Genomic DNA, 22651 nt, shown 5'->3' on the forward strand with positions numbered 1-22651 from the left:
GGTGGTCAAAATTCTACTTCTCCCCCCTTTAAAACAACTCCGTATCAAATTATGTACAACTCAAATCTCCTATCTTAAGCTCCATCTATCATCCTAAAACTATTGTTTCTGCGACTTCCAACAGAACAGTCCACGCAAGTCAACCTAACTCAATTATTATACCAACATCGAAATCTCCCAATAACAATATGAAACCAAATTACATCCCCAACTGCTATCGCTTGTTTCCATCCTCTCCCACCATTCACTGTAAGCCGATGTCTCCAAATAAAACCAATAATCCAACATTAGTCCATCAAAGCTCTCTCCATTGGCTTCACAACAAATCAAATCATGTCATGTCACACATCAAACCTAAACAAATTTGGTATCTCCGATTGCAAAGGCGTATGAAAATGTATATGTAAAATAAATATATTTACAAATACTTGTGAGGACAAAAGCAATTGGATAGCTTAAAAAAACGGCATTTGAATTGATAAGGCATTTAACATAATAAGTATAAAGAATGATCTGTCAATGCCAAACTTATAAATACATCAAAAAGAAATTTTGCCATTTATCTGAAAAGATGTCGGTACAATATTTTGGTTATTTAATCATATTAGAACATTATAATTTGTTAAAATAACTTTAAAATATGGACGAATAAAGAGAAAAAAAAAATTTAATTTGAAGTTTAAATATATATATATTTTTTTTTAAATATCAACCTATAAAATAATTATGAATTTGAACATTGAAAAATCTTAGGTTTGGATTAATATATTTTCAATTTTTTAAATATAAAAAATATAAATTATTGTACAAAAAAATATTGACTTATCTCGTATCTTTAAAAATTAATTTAATTAATTTTAAAAAATCATTATATTTTTAATGTAATAATAATAATAAAAAATTTGAATTTAATATAAAAGTTACTAGTATTTTTTATTTTAAAAATAAAAATGGAAAATATGTAAAATATGTGATTATTAATTCTTGATAATCAAAACTTAATAATATGAAAAAATACTTGATATAATCAAATTTAATTTTTATTTTATATTTGACACCAATGAAATTATTAAACCGATATTAGAATTTCAAGGAAGGGTGTTGTAGAAAAAATCCACAAAGCAAATGGAATATTTATGAATAGTTCTAAAGAGAGGGAACTTTATAGAAAAAGGGTGTAACATTGAGGATTCACAGGAGATGGTGAGCAGAGACCCAACGTGGGAAGCACCGTCCAGTGGAAAAAGAGAGAAAAGACGCGTGTAGTTGGGGCACTGCAAAGGGGCGTGGAAGCCGCTTCTCAATAGCCAATACGGTGTCACCGGGGGCTAGCGAGGATCGAAGAAGGGAAAACAAAAATCAGAGAAAAGGAAGAAAATTAGTTCGAATCGTCTGCATTGCCGAGGCTAGCAGCCATTTGTCTTCATACATTGGGATCTAATCTCTATAAATCACCTCTCTCTTGTCTCTTTCCTTTAACATGTATACAACTTCCTCTCTCTTTATTGCTTGTTAAGTTTGGCTCTTAATCAAAATCCCATCATAAGATGTGGCTCCCATGGTGAAACATGGCGTTTCAAAGTCTTTCGAGTGCCCTTATATCAACTTAATATTAACATTTACCTTCCAATATCAGAAACTTAGGATCGAATCCTGGTTTTGTTTTGTTACCAGTCAGACCACTATTGGGAAAAAAAAGTTGAGTCTGTTAAAAAACAGATGATCAACAGAACGCAAGCTCGTCTATTAAAAGGAATTGGTGAGGTCAAGACAGTGCCATTTGAGGTTGATTGTTAAAGGGGTCATGTGTTTATTTACATATGGGAAAATGAACAAGTAACTTAACTTCAGACTTCAGTCAACGGTTGGAAGTCTTCTTACTGGATGCTCTATTGATTTTTTGCATTTTCACAAGCGTCTGACCTTCTTCGTGCTCTGATGGTGCGGTCCATTTCAAATTTAGAGTGACATCAGAATTTGGAAACGACTTCTTTCTAAAGATGTGTAAGCAGTCCATACAAGCGATTTATAGAAGCCTTACTTTTCTGATTGTTATTTCTTTTCCTGATAAGTTTTTTGCGATGGTGGGTTCCTTGTAAGTGATTTGCTTGTTGTGCCAAACGTATTGCATATTATCAACATCAATTGTCAATTCGTAATACGAGGGTTTGGAGTAGTTCATAACAATCTGATGATTCCCAGTCCGTGCTTTCAAGGTTTCGAATGGCTTTCTCCATCTTGGAGGAAAAAAGAGAGGCATCATTTTTTAAAACCATTTTAGCTTTTATCAAGTATTCAAAGGCATTCTCATGTTTTTCTCCCTTTGTCGGTCCATTGTCTGTTTTACTGCCTCAATGCTTTGTATGAGGACAAGCAAGAGAAGTAGTTGAACAGTTGTGAAAAACTGCGAACCGATGAATGATTGAAGCTAAATGGAAGCAGCCACTTAGTGGAGAGTTTTATATCCAGATGAGTGTGAGGTTGGGGAGCATAGCGACAAACCATATATGAATGAATGGGCCAGTGGAAAATGGGAAAATATCCATAACTTTTGGTCTTCAAATCTCTGCCTTAGCTTCACAACTCATTTTCTACAAAAATTGAACATGGGCGGTAGCTTTTTTGGTGACCTTTGTCCATATATTTGTGATGGTTTCTATAATGTCATTGATTCCAGTAAGCACCTTGTCTACTAAAGGGCCTTCTCTTTATGGTCTTATTACTACTACACAAAATGAGTCTCAGAGTGATTATGATATGAGATGAAGAGCTAAAGTAGTAAAAGTTGAATGATAAAAGCAGTGCTTCGAGTCATCCTTTTCTGGTATAGCCTTTTTAGCTATGCTACTAAAAGACAGCAGCTATGCACTATGGGAGAATGGGATGGCAGAATCAATGCTAGCTGTTAAAAAAGGTTCCAAAAGGGGAAAGGTCTGCCGGAAATTCCCCAAGTTTAAATTATTTTTATTAGGAAAGTTCTGCTGAAGATTGATAATTCTCTTCTAACATCCCATTTCCCACAAGGGAATGAGAAATAAACCTTGTGGGACGAATTTTTGCTGATGAAAAGCATGCATTTGCGGGCTATACAATATACTTTGTGTTGGGGGCTGCTCTGCATCTGAGCTTGCTTTATGCTCTTTTTCTTCTTTGGAGCTCAGACAGCCCTGTACTTCATGGACTTTAGCCTCAGTGACTGGATTCCATGAACTTGCATATATGTGCTTGCTTTTAAAGGTGAGAAGTTATTTTCTTTTTGCAACAAAAATCATGAATTCAGATGGGAAAGTGCCCTCTTTTTCAGAGAAAAGAAGCTATGGTTAACCTCTGAAATTTTCTGAGGGAGTTACAGACTTGTACTAAAGAGTAGCATTATCGTTGGGTAAATTCTGCCAAGACATAAATAATATCCACAGACAAAAAGCCCAGACACAACTGTAATGAACAAATGGAAGTCAAAAAAAAGAAAACACCCCATTGCTAAGTCGGGAGATGTTAATTTTGGTGCTGCTTATGCGTACATTGACTCTTACGCTAGGTGTCTAGACCTGCGTCTGGCTTTGCACTCTCGCCCATATGAAATGAAATAAAGGAAGGGTCGAATCAAAGAGTCATATCACAAATTATAGAAAACAATAAAAATGTCCAGAGTGCCATATGCCTCTTGTCAAAACTTGTTTCCCCTAATGTTTTGAGTAGACTTTGGCAGTGGGTGGGGAAGATTTTTTAGGAAAATCTAATCACTGTTTGCGATAAGAATACCAGAGCTTTTATTTGTTTTTAACTCTCTACGTCAAAAAATGTGGAGAAAGAAAAAGCCGCCAAAATATAGTTTTACCGCCAAAACCATCTTATTGGAGTTTAACCATTTTTCAAAACAGTTTTTCTATTATTTTGTACAACAAAAGTCTATTGAAAACTTAAATTTTTCGTTGAAATGTGAACTAAATTCCTAATTAGTGTGGATTTTTTTTTATAAAACTATTGTATATACTATTGTTAGATTAATTTTTGTAATTAATCTATAATTTGGGCCACACATGTAAATAATTAAAATGTGTGTGCTATCATTTAATTAAGCCTAAATATAGTGATCTAATTAATAATTGATTAATTGGCTTAAGGGTATAATTGTCATGAGATTATTGTGTAGATACCATTAGATAATTATTATTTCTATGAGGGGCAGAAATATAATTGTGATAAAATTAAAACTGCCCTAGCAGTTTATAAATAGGGTTATGGTCCCCATTCTACCACTACGCATTCCAATTTCCGAAAATCCTCTCAGAGAGAAATTGACACAGAATCTAGTGGCCAGAATTGGAAGACCATCTTGTTAATCAGGAGATTTCAGTATATATGAAATTAGGGTATTCATCTTGGTTGAGTTATAACAATAAATATTCCAGTATATACGAAATTAGGGTATTCACCTTGGTTGAGTTTTAACAACTATTTCCTAAATCGATATATTATTATAATATTAAACTTCCTTATAAAATAAGAAAGATTATTGAAAATATATTTATAAAAATTTTAGATTAGGGAAATAAATTATGAGATGAAGATACACTAGTAATGATTATATGAGATGGATAAAGATGTCAGGAAGAACGAGAGATGCCCGATGAAGTAGGAGGACTCATGATAGGGTGTGAATAGAATGAATGGGAAATATGAGATGTTTCATGAATCTTTTAATTGTATTTCATTTTGTACTCTATAATATTTTTTTATTGTATAATAAAATGATTCTCTCTTATTCATGGATGTAGGCATAATTGATTAAAGCATGTTAAAATCTCATGCACCTTTGTGTTTATTATTTTATCCTGATGTTCTTGATATAATGTTGTTGGTATTAAAGTTTCTAATAACACAACAAATTTTAATTTGTTTTTAATATTTTTAAATACGTTTTAAAAATAATTTTATGTTAAGGCTTTATTTTTAATTATTCTATATGTTTATATCATTTTTTTAAATAGTCCTCAAAAAATAAGTAAAAACAACTTAAAATAACTAAAAAATCTTATCTCCAAACACGATGTTTTTATGGTTAAAAAACACATTATCGTAATTTTTTATTTTGAAAAATAAAAAGTTATATTAAAAAATAATTGTTAAACAAACTCTTAAATTTTCTAAATCGATAAAACTCGTTATGACCTAATCAAATTGGTAAAGTCAATACAATTTTCAACAATTATGAAGGTCAGTTCAATTTGAAAATTAAATTTTTTTTTTTCTTATTTCTCAAGACATAAAATGTGAACCATACATATATTTTAAGACTTTCATCTTTTATAATTTATAATTATTAAATGTATTATAAGTTTCCTATATTTATTATTATAATTTGTATTTTATAGATCGAGTTCAAGTCATCCATTATTATAAACTATAGTCAAGTTAATTTTGAAATATATTTATTATATTTTGAGTTATAAATTTAAAATATATGCTAAACTTGTCAAATTGGGGGACCATTGATTGCGGTTTGATTTATAATGTTGGCTTCTTGTCTTTTAGCAAAAAGACTTTTTAATGCATATCCGATTCCAAACATAATATTTTTTTATTATAATCACATTTCAAAAACAAATTCGACTTAACCCATAAATTATGTTTCATTAAATCAATCATCTAAATAGATTGTCTTTAAATAAGCTTGGTTTGGTTTTATTTTTTATCATTAAAAATAAGTTTGATTTTGATTCAAGCATGAAACCAACCATATCTATTAATTTTTTCTCTAAAAATCATTAAATCACTCATTTTTATTCCCTTATTCAATGATCATATCGTAAGATATACATATCATATTTTATCGAATGAATAAAACACAACCTAAGATCATTACTTTATATTTTCTCAAATAGAAAATTATTTTTAATTAATTTCACTTATTTTTATTATAATAAATAAAAATTAGTAATAATAAAGTAATTCCATAAATGAAAATGTAATAATAAAAATGATATTTAAAATATGTTAATCTTGCCTTGATTATATAAATGAAAAAAAATGTGTAGTTGAAGATATTTTAAAAAATATAAAAAACAAAGAGAATTAATAATTAATCATGTGTAAATGTTAATAATAAATAAAAAAAAAAAAAAACCCCTACATTTGTACTTTGGTACTTTGTGTGACGAAGCAAAGCATTTTCGGTTACAAATTGTTTAGACAATCCATGTTTGGTCAAATATTTGGACACGCATTGGTCGAACAAACTATATTCAAACAAACTATGTAACAATGTTGAGATAAACAAACGGGCTAATCAACATAAAAGTTCATTTGGGTAGAAAAGAAAAAGTATGCATTAATATGGGGTATAAGCGAAGTTAAAAAAAAACCAACAAACCGATCCAAAATGCATTAATATGGGTATAAACAGAATTGAAAACACCAACAAACCAACCCAAAACCAATTATAATGGTTCGGTTTTTAATAATAAAAAGGTTGGTTTGGTTTGATAATTTAAAAAATTGACTTTATCAACCGATAGAAATTGAACCAAATCGATATTTTAAAACTTATATATAAATTTTTTATATTTTATAATTTTTTTAAAAAACATCATATTATATTATAGTAATTTATTGATTTTTATATTATGATTAAATTAATTCTAAATACATTTAATAGTTTCCATTTATTTTAAAAACAAATTAGATTTATAAACTAATATAAACTCAAGTTAATGGATTTTGAGTTCAAAGTATATATAACTTACAACTGTATTGAGAACTAAAAAAGGTCATTAAGTTGAGTCGAAACGAATCCACAAAAGTCAAACTAAATTGATGTAAAAAGAATTGATTTTGTTTGGTTTTTCACTTCAAATATAGTTGATTCAATTTTTATGATATATAAAATATATTATATTAGTTGGATTCATTTTTTATTCAAAAATCAAAAGAGCCAACTTTATTTACACCCATACCCGTTAACATCACATAACATTTAACCGTTACAAGTGCATAACTTACTGACCCACCACGACGCATTTAATGGTGGAATAAAGACTCCACAAAAGATGTTGAGAGTTACAATCCCAGGCTTATAGAAAATGTGGGAAGGAATTGAATATTCCCTTGGAAAAGCCATGCTCGAATTGGCAAGGTGGGTTGAATCGTTCAGGTAAGGCCTGTCCAAAATTCCAAATACACGCACCACTCAACAGACAAAGGATGCCCAGGTAGCGTCGTAGCGAGTCTTAAATAAGGAAAGTGTAACGATTAAATGTACAACTACTTTAATTTCATGAAAAATAAAAATAAAAAATCCAAGACCGATGCTTACATGTGAGCGGACGTAAAAGCGGTTTTTATGTGTGAACTTCAATGTACATGTTTGTGTTTTGTGGTCAAAACGTTTGTATATTTTGAAATCGTAAAAATAACAATTTATTTCGTTTTTTATTTTTATAAAATGTTTTGTAAAACCATTGCACCAAATTCAAATTTTCGTATATATTTTTTAAAAACATTTTATGGAGCATGTATTTGACATGATTTTCATTCTTTAAATAAAAATATGTAGAATTTTTTGCTCGAGTTCAAGATAAATATTTTAAAATAAACATGATATGTATATTTAATCAAAATCTTGTAAACTTAAGCTTTTAAAAAATTTGATAATTTAACATGATATTGAAATTTCCTGTAAGGGTATGAGGTTGTGTGTGAGAGTAAACTTAAATCCAAATTTTATAAATTTAAATTTTTAGAAAAATTGATAATCTTTCAAATATATAACTCTTTTTGTTCATTATCAAACAAAAAACTAAAGTGTCAATTAATATTTTTAGTTTTACTATTTCCAAAACTATAAATATAAATATTTTCTCAAATTATATTGCAATTATTATTATTATTATTATTTTTGTAAATATTAAATATGAGCATTTGATTATGAGAAGTTTCTTTTTTTGAAATTTAGTATTGAAAAGTACAATTATTGGAACTTTTACTTTTTAAATGAATAAACGTTAAAATAAATTGAAGTTCAATTTAAATTTACAATAACTATAGTTAATAAGGAGAATATTTTTATTTTAATTCTTTTTCACTACCCTTATATTTATTTTATGAAAAAATTAAACTATATTTGTTTCTTACAAATTTTGAAAAAAAAAACATGAAATAATGAAAACCGACAACAAAAGTAGAAGAGAAAAATATGTTGAAAAATAAAAAATAAATTAAAATCAAAAAGTTATTTTTACAATTTTATTTCAATTAATTTTCTCTATCCTTATATTTATTTTTGAAAATTTTAAATTATATTGGGTTCACAAAGAATTTGAAGAACGATCCAAATGAAATAAAATAGATAACAAAAGTAGAAAAAGAAAAAAATTTGTTGAAAAATAAAAAACAAATTAAAATCAATAAATTATATTTTATTTTTGAATACAAAATTAAATATTTTTAAAATATAATAATTTTAATTAATTTTAAATTTCTTTATAATATAAGAAAGTTATATATATATATATATGTATTTATTTATTTATTTTTTAGGAACCAAAAGTGAAAAAAGAATATGGGAGGAAAATAATAATAATAAAAAAAACTAATTTCAAGTTAATAATTTATTTTTATATATTTTTAAAATTCAAGAAAATTGAGTTTTGACCCATTAATATGAAAATATATGGAAAAAATAATCTCAAAAATTTTAAATTAGTATTAATTGACTTTTTAATGAGTTATCTAATTATTCATTAAAATGCCCATTTTATTTGTTATGTCATCAATGTTAATTCACAAAGATTTTTCAATCTTTTATATTTATGATTTTTTTTTTCCGTCCGAAAACATACACCTCTTAAAAAAGTTGAGACTTAATTTTTTTTTCATGAACAAACATCTCATAGTAGAAGTGAGGTAGTTTGAAGAGTGAACAATATAAGTGGCAAAAAAAAATCTTAAATAAAATAATAAAAATAATAATATTAAAAAAAAATGAAAATATTTGGGTTAAGTAGTCTAGTCTTAATTAATGTTAATAACATGAAAAGTAAAAATGATATTTTAGGGAATAATTAGATGACTCATTAAAAAATATATACATTTTAAATAGATGAAATAATATTAATTAAAAATTTTAATATTTTTTTTTATATATTTTCATATTAGTGAATCAAAACCTTTTTTTTTTATGATTTATATTTTTTATTATTAAAAAATGGATAAGTTTTTAATTAATTATAATTATATTTTATCATTTAAAGTATAAACTTATTATTATAATCCCGAGAAACAAACATGACCTTCAACTTGAACTTAAAGTCATCGTATATTATAATTTTTGTTGTCCGTGAGAAGCCCAGTAAGGCTGAGCGGGCTAATTTTCAACTTTCAAACTGGTTAACGGGCCGAATTCAAATGGGGATTCAACCAGCATTGAGTGAATAAATTCAAAGATGTGGATGGTTTGACCTCCTAAAGAATCTTCCCAACGAATCAAAACAGCCAATATTTCTAACATCACCCACACGGCTACGCGAAGGGCTTAGCGTTTTCATTTAATTTTAGGTCTTATCCTCTGTAGTCTTCAGGAGATCCAAAGATGAGCCAGCGCCAGGGCCTTGAATCTCATGTTGCCAAACCAGAGTCCGATTACCCACCCTCAGCAGACTACGCTCCCTACCCAAAGCTCGATCCAAACGACGTCGCCCCGCCAAAGGAGGACTGGACAACAGTTACCATAAGTTCGCAAACGCCTCCCCCCGTGTCGCAAAATTCGGGTTCTCCAATCTCTGAATCTGCGTCAGAAGGTCCGGCTCCGATTGCCCGCAACTCTGCCACCACTATGCCTGTTGAGTCCAATCCATACATCTCCTCATCGCCGGCGCCAGCGTCATCTATGAAGAGTGAGTATTTGATAGTTGCATGTGTTGGGTGATCCAGTTGATTTTTTTGTTGAACTTTTTATTTCCCAGGGTTTTGATGTAATCAATGTGGAATTGGAACATGTGAACCTCAAAGAAAAGAAGTTTTGAATATATCCGTTTTTTATTTTTCCAGATAAGATGGATTCAGTGAAGGATGTGCTTGGGAAATGGGGGAAAAAGGCAGCAGAGGCTACAAAGAAGGCCGAGGATCTTGCTGGGAATATGTGGCAACACTGTAAGTTCTGGATCGTATATTTGAATTCTTATGTTGGTCGTGTGATTGATGTAAAGCATTCTATTTTCTTGAACTGTTGGTTTCAGAATGTTTTTGATATTAGTCTACACCATAGGTTGGAATGCCTGTGGTTAATGTGTGTCTGGTTGATCTTGTGCATGCCTTTGAAGTACCTAATCCAGTGGCTGCAGAAGGATCTGTGTGCTAAATCAAACTTTTGATGAGCTTATTAAAGCCTTAAGTCATGTTAATGAAGACAAATCCTTTTCTCCAATAGTTTGATACTGGGAATTCCTCTAGTGGATGGGCAGATTCTTGACCATGATAAGAGTGTGCATTGTTCTGTAGCCAATTATACCTTATGGCACTACTAGTCTAGCCACATATAAAAAAACTTGCACATGATGCATATGATTAAGGAAATCTAGAGAATTGGAGACTCACTTAATTTTGGAAACTTAAGAGTGCTTTGAAATTCATCTCCATTTTGGATTTTTGTACTTCTCTAATTTTCACACGTCTTGGTGCAACTTGAGATCTGCTAGAGATTCAAAGTGTCTTGCTTGATCCTTATTTTTGTGATTTGCATCTCAACCCTAGTACCAAAATCCCATATTGACTGCTCTTGGGGATTTTTATTTGCAGTTCTTCATACATGCTATGGAGATTATGAGACATTGGATAGTTAACTAATTGTCACCTGTCTGCCTGAGTATTTTGTTGAAGTTGAATCCATGTTCTTATGCATGGCTTGTGGCTATTATTGTTCTTTGAGTCAATTTCTACATCTTTGGTTCTTTTGGAGCTTGGATTTGAAAGTTACTTGCTTCATTGCTTTGGTTGACCATGTATAAAAAGTTAGACTTTGGCTACTCGATATATATATTTCCAGTTCACTTGAGCATTATCTCTTTGCCTTTGTTAAGATTATTCATGTTGTTTCTCACAGTTCACACACACATACATTTTATTATAGTACTAGTAGTAATAAAAATTTTCAGAAATTTGAAACTATTTATTAGTTTCATATTTCATGTATATGCACCGTCAATCAGTGCACCAATACCTTCTTACGTACATGTTCCAACCTTTTCTTGAATCAATGAAAATGGGTCATATATAGGCTTTGTATGTATGTATGTATTTATGTATATGGGTGTATATATACGCAGACGTACGAAAAAGTGTGTGCCTGCGCATTTGTGCATATAGTTCATAATAGCACCAGTAGTAATAATTATTTACTTAAAATTGAAGTAGTTTATTAGCTTCTTATTTTGATGTGTATTCATTGTCAATCATTGCATCAATGCCTTCTCAGCATATTTACAAACTTTTCTTGGATCAGTGAAAACGGGCCCTAGTTTTGCTGATGCTGCTGTGGGAAGAATTGCTCAGGGAACAAAAGTTCTTGCAGAAGGTGGTTATGAGAAGATCTTTCAACAAACTTTTGAGACTGTGCCTGAGGAGCAACTTCAGAAGTCATATGCATGCTACCTATCCACATCTGCCGGTCCGGTTATGGGAATTTTGTATTTGTCAACAGAAAAACTTGCATTTTGTAGTGACAGTCCTCTGTCATACAAAGTGGGTGAGCAGACTGAATGGAGCTATTACAAGGTATGCTTTTTTCTGTTCTTATTTTGTTGTGTGTGTGTCTCATTATTTTAAACAGTAACTTCTAAAATAGAGAGCTGAAAAGAACATTTAAACATAGCCTTAGATTAGGGAATCTGATTTCTAAATTTTAGATACTTGTCTTTATTGTCATACCAGGTGCATTATTTAACATTTCTGGGTTTTGCTCCATTCTCTTGACTCTGGCTGGTATCTGACCTTAACACCCAAGCTGATTCTAATTTTATGATCTAGCATTGCTGAAAAACATTTGGTAAAAGATTCACCCATTGCAATATGGCCCAATCATTCTTGTTTGGACTAGGAACTAGTTCTTCATGCCTTAATGCTTGAAAATAGAGTCAACTTCATGAAACCATTATTAAAGGAAAAAAAAGGGATCTTGGAGTTTCCATGATGCTTAGAAAATTAAATACTTAGCAACAAGTTATCATTTTTGTAAGAAGTTGAGTTTCAATTGTTCAATCCTTCACATCTAAGATTAAAATTTTAAAGTTCAAATAAAAGAAAGTTTTGAAACGATCTTGCTTGGATTCTTGATGTGTAGATGAAAGAATACAGTCTCTTGAAATTATGATATTTTTCTATGTCTTGCCATATGAAAAAAAGGAAAAAATCATAGTACTGCAATGCTACCATACACTTGTAATCAATAACCATACATTATGACATGCCTACTGTGTTTGTATATATTCTAGGTTCCAAGTTCCAACTTACCAATTCCAAGTTGGTAAAATTTTAGCCCCAATAGCGATTTCATGCGACTTCAAATATTTTAAAATTTTTGTGTGAAAATTTTTCCTGTGGCATAGAAGGGATATAAATGTTGTTGGATTGTAATGACAAAGAAAGTTGTGTAAAAAAAAAATAAAAATTGAATTTATGATCTTGCTGATTAAAACCTAAACAACTTTTAAAGTAAGCGAAACAGACTCCAAATGTTTTCTTTTAGTGATCTTATTGGTAGATTACACTTTTAAATCATTTTTAGATATTCTCCTTTATAATGGTTACATGTTGATTACCTCCTTCTCTAGGCTGTGTCCCAATGAAACACCTCATAAGCAGTCAACCCCTGGAAGTGGTTTAAATTATGCATGTGACAATCATGTGGCTAAATTATTCATTTGATTGACCATTTCATTTCTTAGAGCAATATTCAGGTTACTATGTAACTCGCATTGCTTGGACTGTTTAACTAGGCTTAGAACTGATTTTGTTTATTTCTTTGTTTGTTGATTGATCTGATAAACTGAGCCAGGTCAAGGTTAGTTTAAATGGCTATGGACAATGGAGGTGGAGGTCTGTTGGATAAGGTTTAAGTGAGGTCTTATGGAAACATAAAAGTCATGATGGGATTTAACAATGTTGGTGATGAGGCTTAGGTAATCAGCAGGTGATGTGGTAGAACTTGGTTTTGATACACTTGGCCATGAAGGGTTTTTATGAGTACAGTGATATGTTGTAAGATGATGGTAATCTATTGAATACAGTGAAGTGGAAGGGCAGCTCCGATTAAGTCAATTAGGGCTTGTGTAAAAAGATGCCTCATTAAATTTTGCTCATCATTGCCATCATAGAATTTTATTAATTTAAAAATTTTCAAGTACCCATAAAAAAGGAATCATTTGAATCTATTGTCCAATAGAATTAAATTTTTTCCACTCATTATTTTTATAGTTTTTTTCTCTAATTTTTAATAGGTAATTTAATTTTTAAATATATTATCAAAGACAATGGAAAAGGCCTTGTATATTATCCAAGACCAGTGAGAATAGTTTGAACGAAAGTCTCATTAGTTTTTTTTTGTTTTTTTTAATAAATTAAAATTAGGTTCCACTCAAATGGAATTGAAGAAGAAGACTGTTTTTATGTGGGCTGATTATAGTATTTTAGATGTGGGTTTAGACTTTAAACCTTTGATAATTTTGTTTTCACCATTTTTTCTTTCTCCCACATAATTGAAAATGAGAAAATAAATTTTGAATAAAATATTTATCACATTGATATACACTAATATTATTTATACATTAATATAATAAATGAGAAGGCCTCATTTGGATTTCTTATATGCTGTCTTTGGTGGAGTTAGGTGTTTATTTTCCTGTGACAATGGAGTTGTATTAGTATGTATAAATTTCAAGGAGGATATGATGGCCATAAGTGATGTAGTGTGTGTGATTGTGAAGGGAGATGGGGCAAGTGGTGTGAATCTACTTCAATGAAGGACTACACCAATGGTAATGCCCATAGTTGTTAAAAACTTACAACACATGATATAATATATTTTCAATGGAAATTGATAGGTATTGCCAAATATATCTTGAGTGTATTTTATGATACATATGCGATAAATGATATGATACACGATACATACATCTTTAACTATATTTCATAGTTTCTAAAAAAATAAAATTTGATTTTTCTTTCTTTTTTTTCTAAAGGAACTATTATATTAATGTACTTTAAGTGTAGAAATTGATTTAAAAAAAAAGGAGAGAAAAAGGTAAAATAATTCTACATGAAAATGCCACATTTTTGGTCAAAGGCACGCATACAAAATAAAATAAAATAAAATAAATTTAAGAGGTAAGTAAATTCATTCATGCAATGTATATTATGAAATTGTCATTTGAATGATTTGAATGTTGACATTGAACATGATGGTGATTGGTGATAAAAGTTTTATATTAATATATTAGTTTTTCTTTTTTGTTTTTTGGATTTTTTAAATTATTTTTTTAGTGGGGAGGGAATGATGATAAACATGGTAAGTTTGAACCTTGGAGATGACACATAGAGATATGCCTTTCAATTATACAAATAATACATATGCCTAGTTAGAATTTGGAGCTACAAATTCAAAAAGCTTATTTTTGGGGATTTTGTAATGAACCTATACATTAAACTTATATTTTATTAAATTGGACATAGCACAACTCTAGTGTTTAATGTGTCCACATGGTATACACAGTTTAACTCTTTAAATCCTATTATCTTTTATTAAATTGGTTTTATATTACCCTAGATTTCATACTTCTAGTATATGTGTATCTCATATATTTATGCATAAATTTATTTATTTATTCATTATGTAAAAAAAAAAAAAAAAACCTACTTTCAATGCACAATATGGAGAAATAGGAAAATGATACATATAATTTACGAGTTAACAACTACACTAATGATTGGTAAGTGTTGGTGAGGAGGGAGAGGATGTAGTGTTAGTGGAGGCTAATGTCATAGAGATTAGCTTACTGTGGTTGCATGAAATCACAATGGAAGTGTGTGTTGACTTCAGGGTATTAACTTTGATAATATGAGGCTGATGAAAGTAAAAGCAATGCTGGTGAGGTATAGTTATAATGAGGGGTATAGTGGTGAACAAACATGGCTAAGGAGTGATGGAGGTGCTGGTTGTGAATGGTGGTGTGTACAACTGTTACTAACAAGCATAGCAAAAAAAAAAAAAAGAGGGACTACAAGAAACTACTTCCTCCATCTGTGAGAACCCCACTAATGAATAAAGTCAAATTAAGTACAATGGACCTTTGTCTATATACAACTTTGCCCACAATAAAAGATTACAAAGAAAAATGTCTTTTAGTATGGATTGTAATGCTCCTTGTTTTCAAATAATCTTCCATTCCCTTCCTTTTAAATCATCTAAAAAGTGCACAAAGCTACTTGCCATGCCTTTTTTTTTACAAAAAATGATATATGTCATCCTAGGAGAGTCTCTCTAACTATAGAGGATATCACCCTAGACACTTTAGATAGAGAAAACAACGATTCTTATAAAACCTTTGTTGTGACATAGTAAAGGAGAATGCAATTAATGTATTCTCCCTTATTTTCACAAAGAAAATACCTTTTTGCCTACAACCATCCTCTTCTTTGAAGTTGTTCTAAAGTCAATACCTTTCCTTTGGTTGCCTCCCAAGCAAAAAAACTCACTTTAGATGAAACTAAGGAATTCCAAATAACATCCACTGGAAAGGAATTGACCTCCCTAGTTCTAGGATTTCATTGTGATGTTTTTGATGGTGCTAATGGGGGAGATGTTAGCATGCACCTTTGTTTTTATGGTTTGTGTTTTGCACTTTTATTATGGCTTGTACGCTTATTTTGGACATGATGACATGGTCGATGCTTTATGCTTATCACTTAAACATATATTCTTTTATTTTTGTCTTATCTTGCCTGTACTTTGTATAGCTCCTTAAAATGCACATATTTAGTGGGAGTTTTTCATATTGCAATCCTAGGTTTGGTCATCATAAAAAGTTGGGGGGGCGGGGTGCATTGGTGAAGATTGTCAGCCCAAGATTTTCCAAAGGTAAGTAATGAAATATTTTGATGACGAAAAAAATAAATGATTAGGAATTAATGGTTTTACAAGAAGAAGATGCAAGTCAAGACAAAATATCAAGATCAAAGCTTATGAATTAGAATTTTTTTGAAGTCTTTTGAGCTAATGTAAGTCTAGGAGAAGGATGTACTAAAGAAAACAAAACCTTATTAATTTTTCCTATGCATCAAAGATGGATTTAAACCTCTTCCCACTAGAAAAACTTTAGGCTTGAAAAACTGGCATTTGGCTTGAAAAATCACCCTATCTTCCCACTAGGCACTTTTTGAAGTACTCCAAAATTTTCAAAACCTCTTTTGTCTTGCTTTCAATCTAGATTGCCTCACTCTCTCTTACCTTCATTCAACACTTCTACAAAGGAAACATCCTATAAAGGGGCACTTCTCCATTTTTGTCCAATTGTCGAATAGTCTCCTTCATAGCTTTCAAAGGACTGGGCACAAGAACAACTTTGATGCTCCTCAATTTGGTGGTTAGGTTCTTCCATCCCCTATGAAATCCCTAACTTTTGGGAAAAGTAAGGATGACTTTTTCTTCTCTATTGACAACATTGAGTATAACAGGAATCCACTAACATTGCTGCTACATAACTTGAACTTGTACGTCTTTCTCCTTCATTCTACACCTTCTTAAAGGACTTTTTGGACTTCCCTACATAGCAAGCTTGAGGCCCTCTAGCAACCAAGCTAAATCCCTCTCTCCAAATTTGATCCCAGAGGAAAACCTTAACCCTCTCCACAATCTTCCCAACCACTTTACCTTTGACCATCTTCATCTAAATCTTAAAGGATTTCGATTCAACCCTAAACTAACAATTTCCCTATAAGTTCCCATCCAATCTAGTCAAGGAATTAGGGTTTATTTTCATAAAGTGGGAATCTTTACCAACACCAAATCTTGATAGAGGCAAAAAAGATGTTAATGTCTGCTTTCCAGTTGGAGAAAGTTGTTCTTGGCAATATATTTGGTTAGGAAAATTATTTACAAAACAAGACTCTGAAGTTTGGGTTTTCGTTTTTCCTTGTCATTAATCCTTTTGACATTTCAAGATAGAATCTGGAGCTTCATCAATAGACCTTGGCTAACACCTAACCATTTTCCCCATTCTTCCTCCTTTTACCTGAAGTTGAATCATGGTTAATGGAGCATTCTAGTTTGTAAAGTTCCTTCTCTAATCTTATCCTAGACATTGGGATCTTATTTTCCAAACTCAAGGCTCTTTTCCTCTTGCTATTTTTCATTCTTTTCATGATGGCCAAAATTTTCCCCTCAAAACCATCATTTGACATTCACATGAACTTATTGAAAGTTGTGAGGTTGCTAATGATGTCCCTAAAGGTGATGGATTCTTGAACCACATTGCTATAAGGAGATTCCCTTGTTGTGGATAACCCCTTTTCCAATCCGTTCTACTCCCCTACCACATCTGCCTCTCATAGCTTAGGTTGAGAGCTCTACCAATGTTCCATATTTCAAAATCATACTCACCAGTCCAACCGTTGAACCTTTGGCCCTAATAAAAGGCACACCATTTGGATCATCAAGGAACATCTGACTCCCTTGTGTCCCCTTCATTGGATGATTGCCCATATAGAGAGAAGAAGAAGGATAAAATGGCCCTCACCCCAAAAAGGAAGGAAAAGAAGGGAGCATACTTGGGAAATGGGAAGCCTTTTCCACTAGAGCTTTATTCGTGGTAGCAGATCTTTCCTTCACTTGATTTCTCTCCTTACTACTTTTCTAAGACCATCCCCAGCTCCTATAATTGTGCTCATGATCACTAGAGTTCTGATCTCTTTATCGTGGCTAGGGTTTTAATCTCCCCATCACCCCTTCCTCAAGTTCTCAATTATTGACTTGTCTTGAAAAATGGGGTCTCCATCAAAGGCCTCAACCAAAATTAGAAAATTATTCAACTATACAGTCTCGAAAATTAGGGAATTAATTCTATGACATTTTCAATAAAATCTTAGAAATTAGGGAGTTAATTCTTTGATATCTTCAATTAGGTTCATCAACACTCACCCTGAAGTTGGTGAGTATATATCATCCATTCCTAACTTGCTAATTACCTTTTGAAATAAGTGACTTGTTAGACCTTTATTAGGATATCAACAAGTTGCCCATCTATTGAAACTTGAGAAGTACAGATTAGTCCATTGCCTAACTTCTCTTTGATAATGTGTTGATCCCTTTCAACATGTTTTGCATGATGATGTTGAATTGAGTTATGAGTAACACTGATTATTGATTTGTTATTGCAATATAGATTCATAGAGCCCTTCCACTTCACTCCTAGGTCACCTAAAATTATTTTTAGCTAAAGTATAGATTCCTCGTGTCATGACTTTGAACTTTGCTTTTGTACTGGACTTGTCAACTACAATTTATTTCTTCTTCATGTACCAAATTTCCTCTAAAAATAGTACAATACCTAGAGGTTGATTTGTGGTTTATTACTAATCTAGTCTAATTAGTGTAGGCTTCCAAACTTAACTCTTCATTTTCCTTGAAGAGTTTTACATGGAATAGATTATGGGTATCACAAAATTTTGTAACTTGTTAGTCAATCTTTGGGAGTGGATAAACTGGCTTACTACACTCACTACATATGTTATATCAAGTCTCATGTAAGACAAATAAATGAGCCTCTCAACTAGTCTCTGGCAACTCCCTTTATATGCAATGCATCTTCTGATGCTTTTCCAAGGTTGTGATTTTGTTCAACAAGTGTGTCAAGGCTTACATCCGAGCATCTTAGTTACTTTGAGAAGATCAATAATATACTTTTGTTGAGAAATAAAATTACCATTTTTTGAATGAGCCAATTCAATTCCTAAAAAATATGTGAACTTGCCTAAGTCTTTTGTCTCAAATTCTTTGGGCAACTATTTCTAAAGTTTTTAAATTTTTTCTAGATCCTCTAGTAACTCCTCTTGTGTATAGTGCATCTTCTGATGCTTCATCGAGGTTGTGATTTAAGTGTGTCAGGGTTAACATCTGAGCATCTCAATTTATTTAAGAAGATCAGTAATATACTTTTATTGAGAAATAAAAATACCATTTCTTGAATGAGCCAATTCAACTCCCAAGAAATACTTGAACTCGCTTGAGTTTTTTATCTCAAATTCTTTGGCCAATTGTTTCTTAAGTTTTTCTATTTTTTCAATATCCTTTATAATGATTGAATTATCTACGTAAACAATTAAAGTTGTGATTTTACCTGTGGTTGATTGTTTGATAAAGAAATTATGATCCCTTGGCTCCATCAAAACTTCCAATTTCCCATAATATCATGCTTTGAAGATTTGTTTAGATCATACAATGTCTTTTGTAGTCTGCATACTTTATTAACCTTGAATCTGTTGCTAAACCCTAGAGGCGCTTCTTTGTAGATTTCTTCTTCTAGGTCACCATGCAAGAAAGTGTTTTTAATGTCAAATTGCTAGAAAGACTAACCAAGATTAGCTGCTAAGAACAATAATACTTGTACAGAGTTATCTTTGCTATTGGAGCAAAGGTTTCTTGATAGTCCACTCCATATGTCTAAAGTGTTGCCTTTAGTCTCAAGCCTAGCTTTGTATTTCTTCAATGTTCTATCTGCTTTATTTTTTTGCAGTAAATACCTGCTTACATCTTATTGGCTTCTTCCATTTGGGTAATTCAGCAATCTCCCATGTCATTTTTTTTTTCCATGAGAATTCATCTCCTTATCCATAGCTTTCCCCTTGAACAGTTGGTGGAATTTCAATAAAATTTAAGTGGCCAATGAAGGCTCAATGTTGTGAGGACAATCTATCAAAAAAAAAAGAAAAAAGAAAGAAATTAGACATATGGTATTGGGTGCATTTTCTAACTCTTTTTCTAATAGCTACTAGCAAATTTAGGTCTTCAAACATTGGCAATAGAGGAAAATGACTATGGTTAGATTCAGTACTTGTCATGAGTTCGAATTCTTGGGTTTGCACTGGAATAGGGTTCAACTATCTTCTTCTTGAGTAGACCTGCAGTGCCATGACAATAATGCTATCATTTCTCTCATTCTCATCCCCAAATCTACTCTTGTAGGAGTAGATTTGATGACTACTTAAGAAGCAGTATTTGGAATAGGGATTGTAAAGAAGGAATTTGGAAAATTGGGTAAAGTTCAATTCAGCCTCATCTTCATTTAATGATAAAGACTTTCCCTGAAGATGAGGATTGATAAAGAAAGGTTGGTTTTTAGCCAAAGTGACATCCATAAAAATGAAAATTTTCTTGGAAGTAGGGTGATAACATTTGTACCCTTTCTTTGTTGGTGAATAATTAATGAAAATATGCTTAAGAGCTCAAGTTAAACCCCTCAGGAAAGAATCGGATTGCTAAGTAAGCAATAGTTAATACTGCTTCCCCCTAATATGATTTTGACACATTTTTTCTCAAATAATAAGGCACAGATTACCTCAAAGAGGTGATGATTTTTTCTTTCTGCAACTCCATTTTGTTGTGGAGCATTTGTACATGATGATCCATATGTTATTCCTTCTCTTAGGGTAAGAGGGTAGTGCCTGGTTAAAGTATTCTTTCACATTGTTGGATTTGATACTCTTTATTTGAACACCAAACTGGGTGCAGACTATCTTGAGTTTTTAAGTATCTGAAACACTTATAGAAATAGGATACAGTGGGAGATTAGGAAATAAAATGGAGTATTGGGTCTGGTCACTCAAAATGGTGGATGGTAGTCTGTCTGTACACTAGGTTACCAGCACATTCTGTTTTTGTTGCATGCTTTCATCTAGTGTCTATAGTAAATGATCTGCATATCTCTGATTGTCTTATTTCCATTAGTTATAAGCTTTGTTTTTCATGGTTACTAACATTCGTATGTCTTTTCCTTCACTATGAATAGGTAGTTATCCCATTACACCAGCTGAAGGCTGTCAATACTTCAACTAGCAAAGTCAACCCAGCTGAAAAATATGTCCAGATCATCTCTGTTGACAACCACGAGTTTTGGTTCATGGGCTTTGTACACTATGATAGTGCTGTGAAAAATCTTCAAGGAGCATTGCAGCACCATTTTTGATGCACATAAACACGAGATGTCCATCTATATTACAGAAGGTGCATCATGTTGCCAACAAGTTGCTGTAAATAAATATCTTGGGTTGAACATGGAGTATCTGAGGGCTGCTCTAGTTTGTTATGGCCTAGTCATATTCAATCCTATATCAACGAAACTCAATGGTTGTGAGTATTGTGATAGGACAAGAAATGGTAATGATTGATTTAATGTTAAAATTATGTTTGTATTGACACATTTACATGTAATAAGTATCGATTATGGTAAAGCCATATGAAACTCATGCCTTCCATTCTTGTTCTTCATTCCTTTTGTTTATTTCTATTTCTTGGTCTTGTTTGAAGTTTGTTTTGTGAGGATTTATGGGAATTCATCCCTTCATCATTTCTTCTCCATTTAACTAATGTGGTTCAATACGCAATTTCCAGCTTCTTGAAGGTCTTATTCAATTATTTCCAGGTTTCTGTGATGAGGTTAAAGTTTAGTTGAACAAATTCCCTCTTTCTACATAAACGTGTTGATAGTTCTGAGTCCGTTTTTTCATCAATGCGCGTACTACAATAAGGTGGTAGAAAGTTGGTGGGCTGGTAGGTCCTGCCAGTGAAGGTAAAATAAGGTATGCATGTGGTTTTGAAGGACTATAACCGGCAGCAAGTTTGTTCTAGAAAACGTTGTGCCCTCACACACCACTCGAGAGCAACAGATGCTCTAATTTATCATTGCTAGTTTAGATTCCTTTATTTTTAGTAGTTATTTGGTCAGGCTATCAGCAACCCACTCAGTTGAGTAGAGCCTTAAGTTAATATGATCAATTTCTACTAATTGCCGCATCAATTGCATTTTTTGAAGCTTGGACGCTTTTGTTACAGGGGTGTGTCATTGTGTGATCATATGTAGGTTAGATGGGCCGTGGAATTTTGCCAGTCCCAAATTATGGAGGAATATTTTAAATACAAAATATATCTATTAGGAACTGAGTGTAAATTTTAGGATTTTTGAGCTGATTTGAGTCTTCTTCTAGGAGTTTGATTTTGTGTTATGAAGGATGGTCCCCAGGGTAACATTGGACGAAAGTTCTTTCAACTTTTATTTTTGTGGGTATGAAGGCTGATTTTATCCAACATATGCTCTTGTATGGATGGTGTTCATTCACCAGTAATTTTTAGTTTATAGTTGGGTGGTATCTTCACTTTCCTTTGTTTGAGAATCTCTCTTTTAGTAGTATGCGGTTGTAGGTTTTCCATGTTGATGACATTCATACTTAGCAATTCTCAGACCCTTGTGCAGTTATGGCCCCCTTGGGATGCAATAATCAGACTGCAAATTTCTCACTTTTCTTGTGTCTCTGTATGTGACAACAAAAACATGTGTGGGCTACGTTTACATCAAACTTTACTCTTGGGATTTGCTTTGTTGACGTTATAATT

General features: G+C 31.7%; 1 protein-coding gene across 1 annotated transcript; it reads left to right on the plus strand.

Annotated features, from left to right (window-relative positions):
- The first annotated feature begins 9464 nt into the window (after positions 1–9464).
- On the plus strand, positions 9465–21529 carry LOC117907147 (GEM-like protein 1). The gene is made up of 4 exons (XM_034820563.1): positions 9465–9893; positions 10048–10149; positions 11498–11769; positions 21051–21529. Exons 1-4 carry the CDS (start codon positions 9590–9592, stop codon positions 21225–21227), a joined length of 855 nt encoding a protein of 284 aa, XP_034676454.1. The 5' UTR covers positions 9465–9589; the 3' UTR covers positions 21228–21529.
- Positions 21530–22651: the final 1122 nt, after the last annotated feature.

The sequence above is a fragment of the Vitis riparia genome, chromosome 18, assembly GCF_004353265.1.
Source record: "Vitis riparia cultivar Riparia Gloire de Montpellier isolate 1030 chromosome 18, EGFV_Vit.rip_1.0, whole genome shotgun sequence".
In the NCBI taxonomy this organism is placed as follows: domain Eukaryota; kingdom Viridiplantae; phylum Streptophyta; class Magnoliopsida; order Vitales; family Vitaceae; genus Vitis; species Vitis riparia.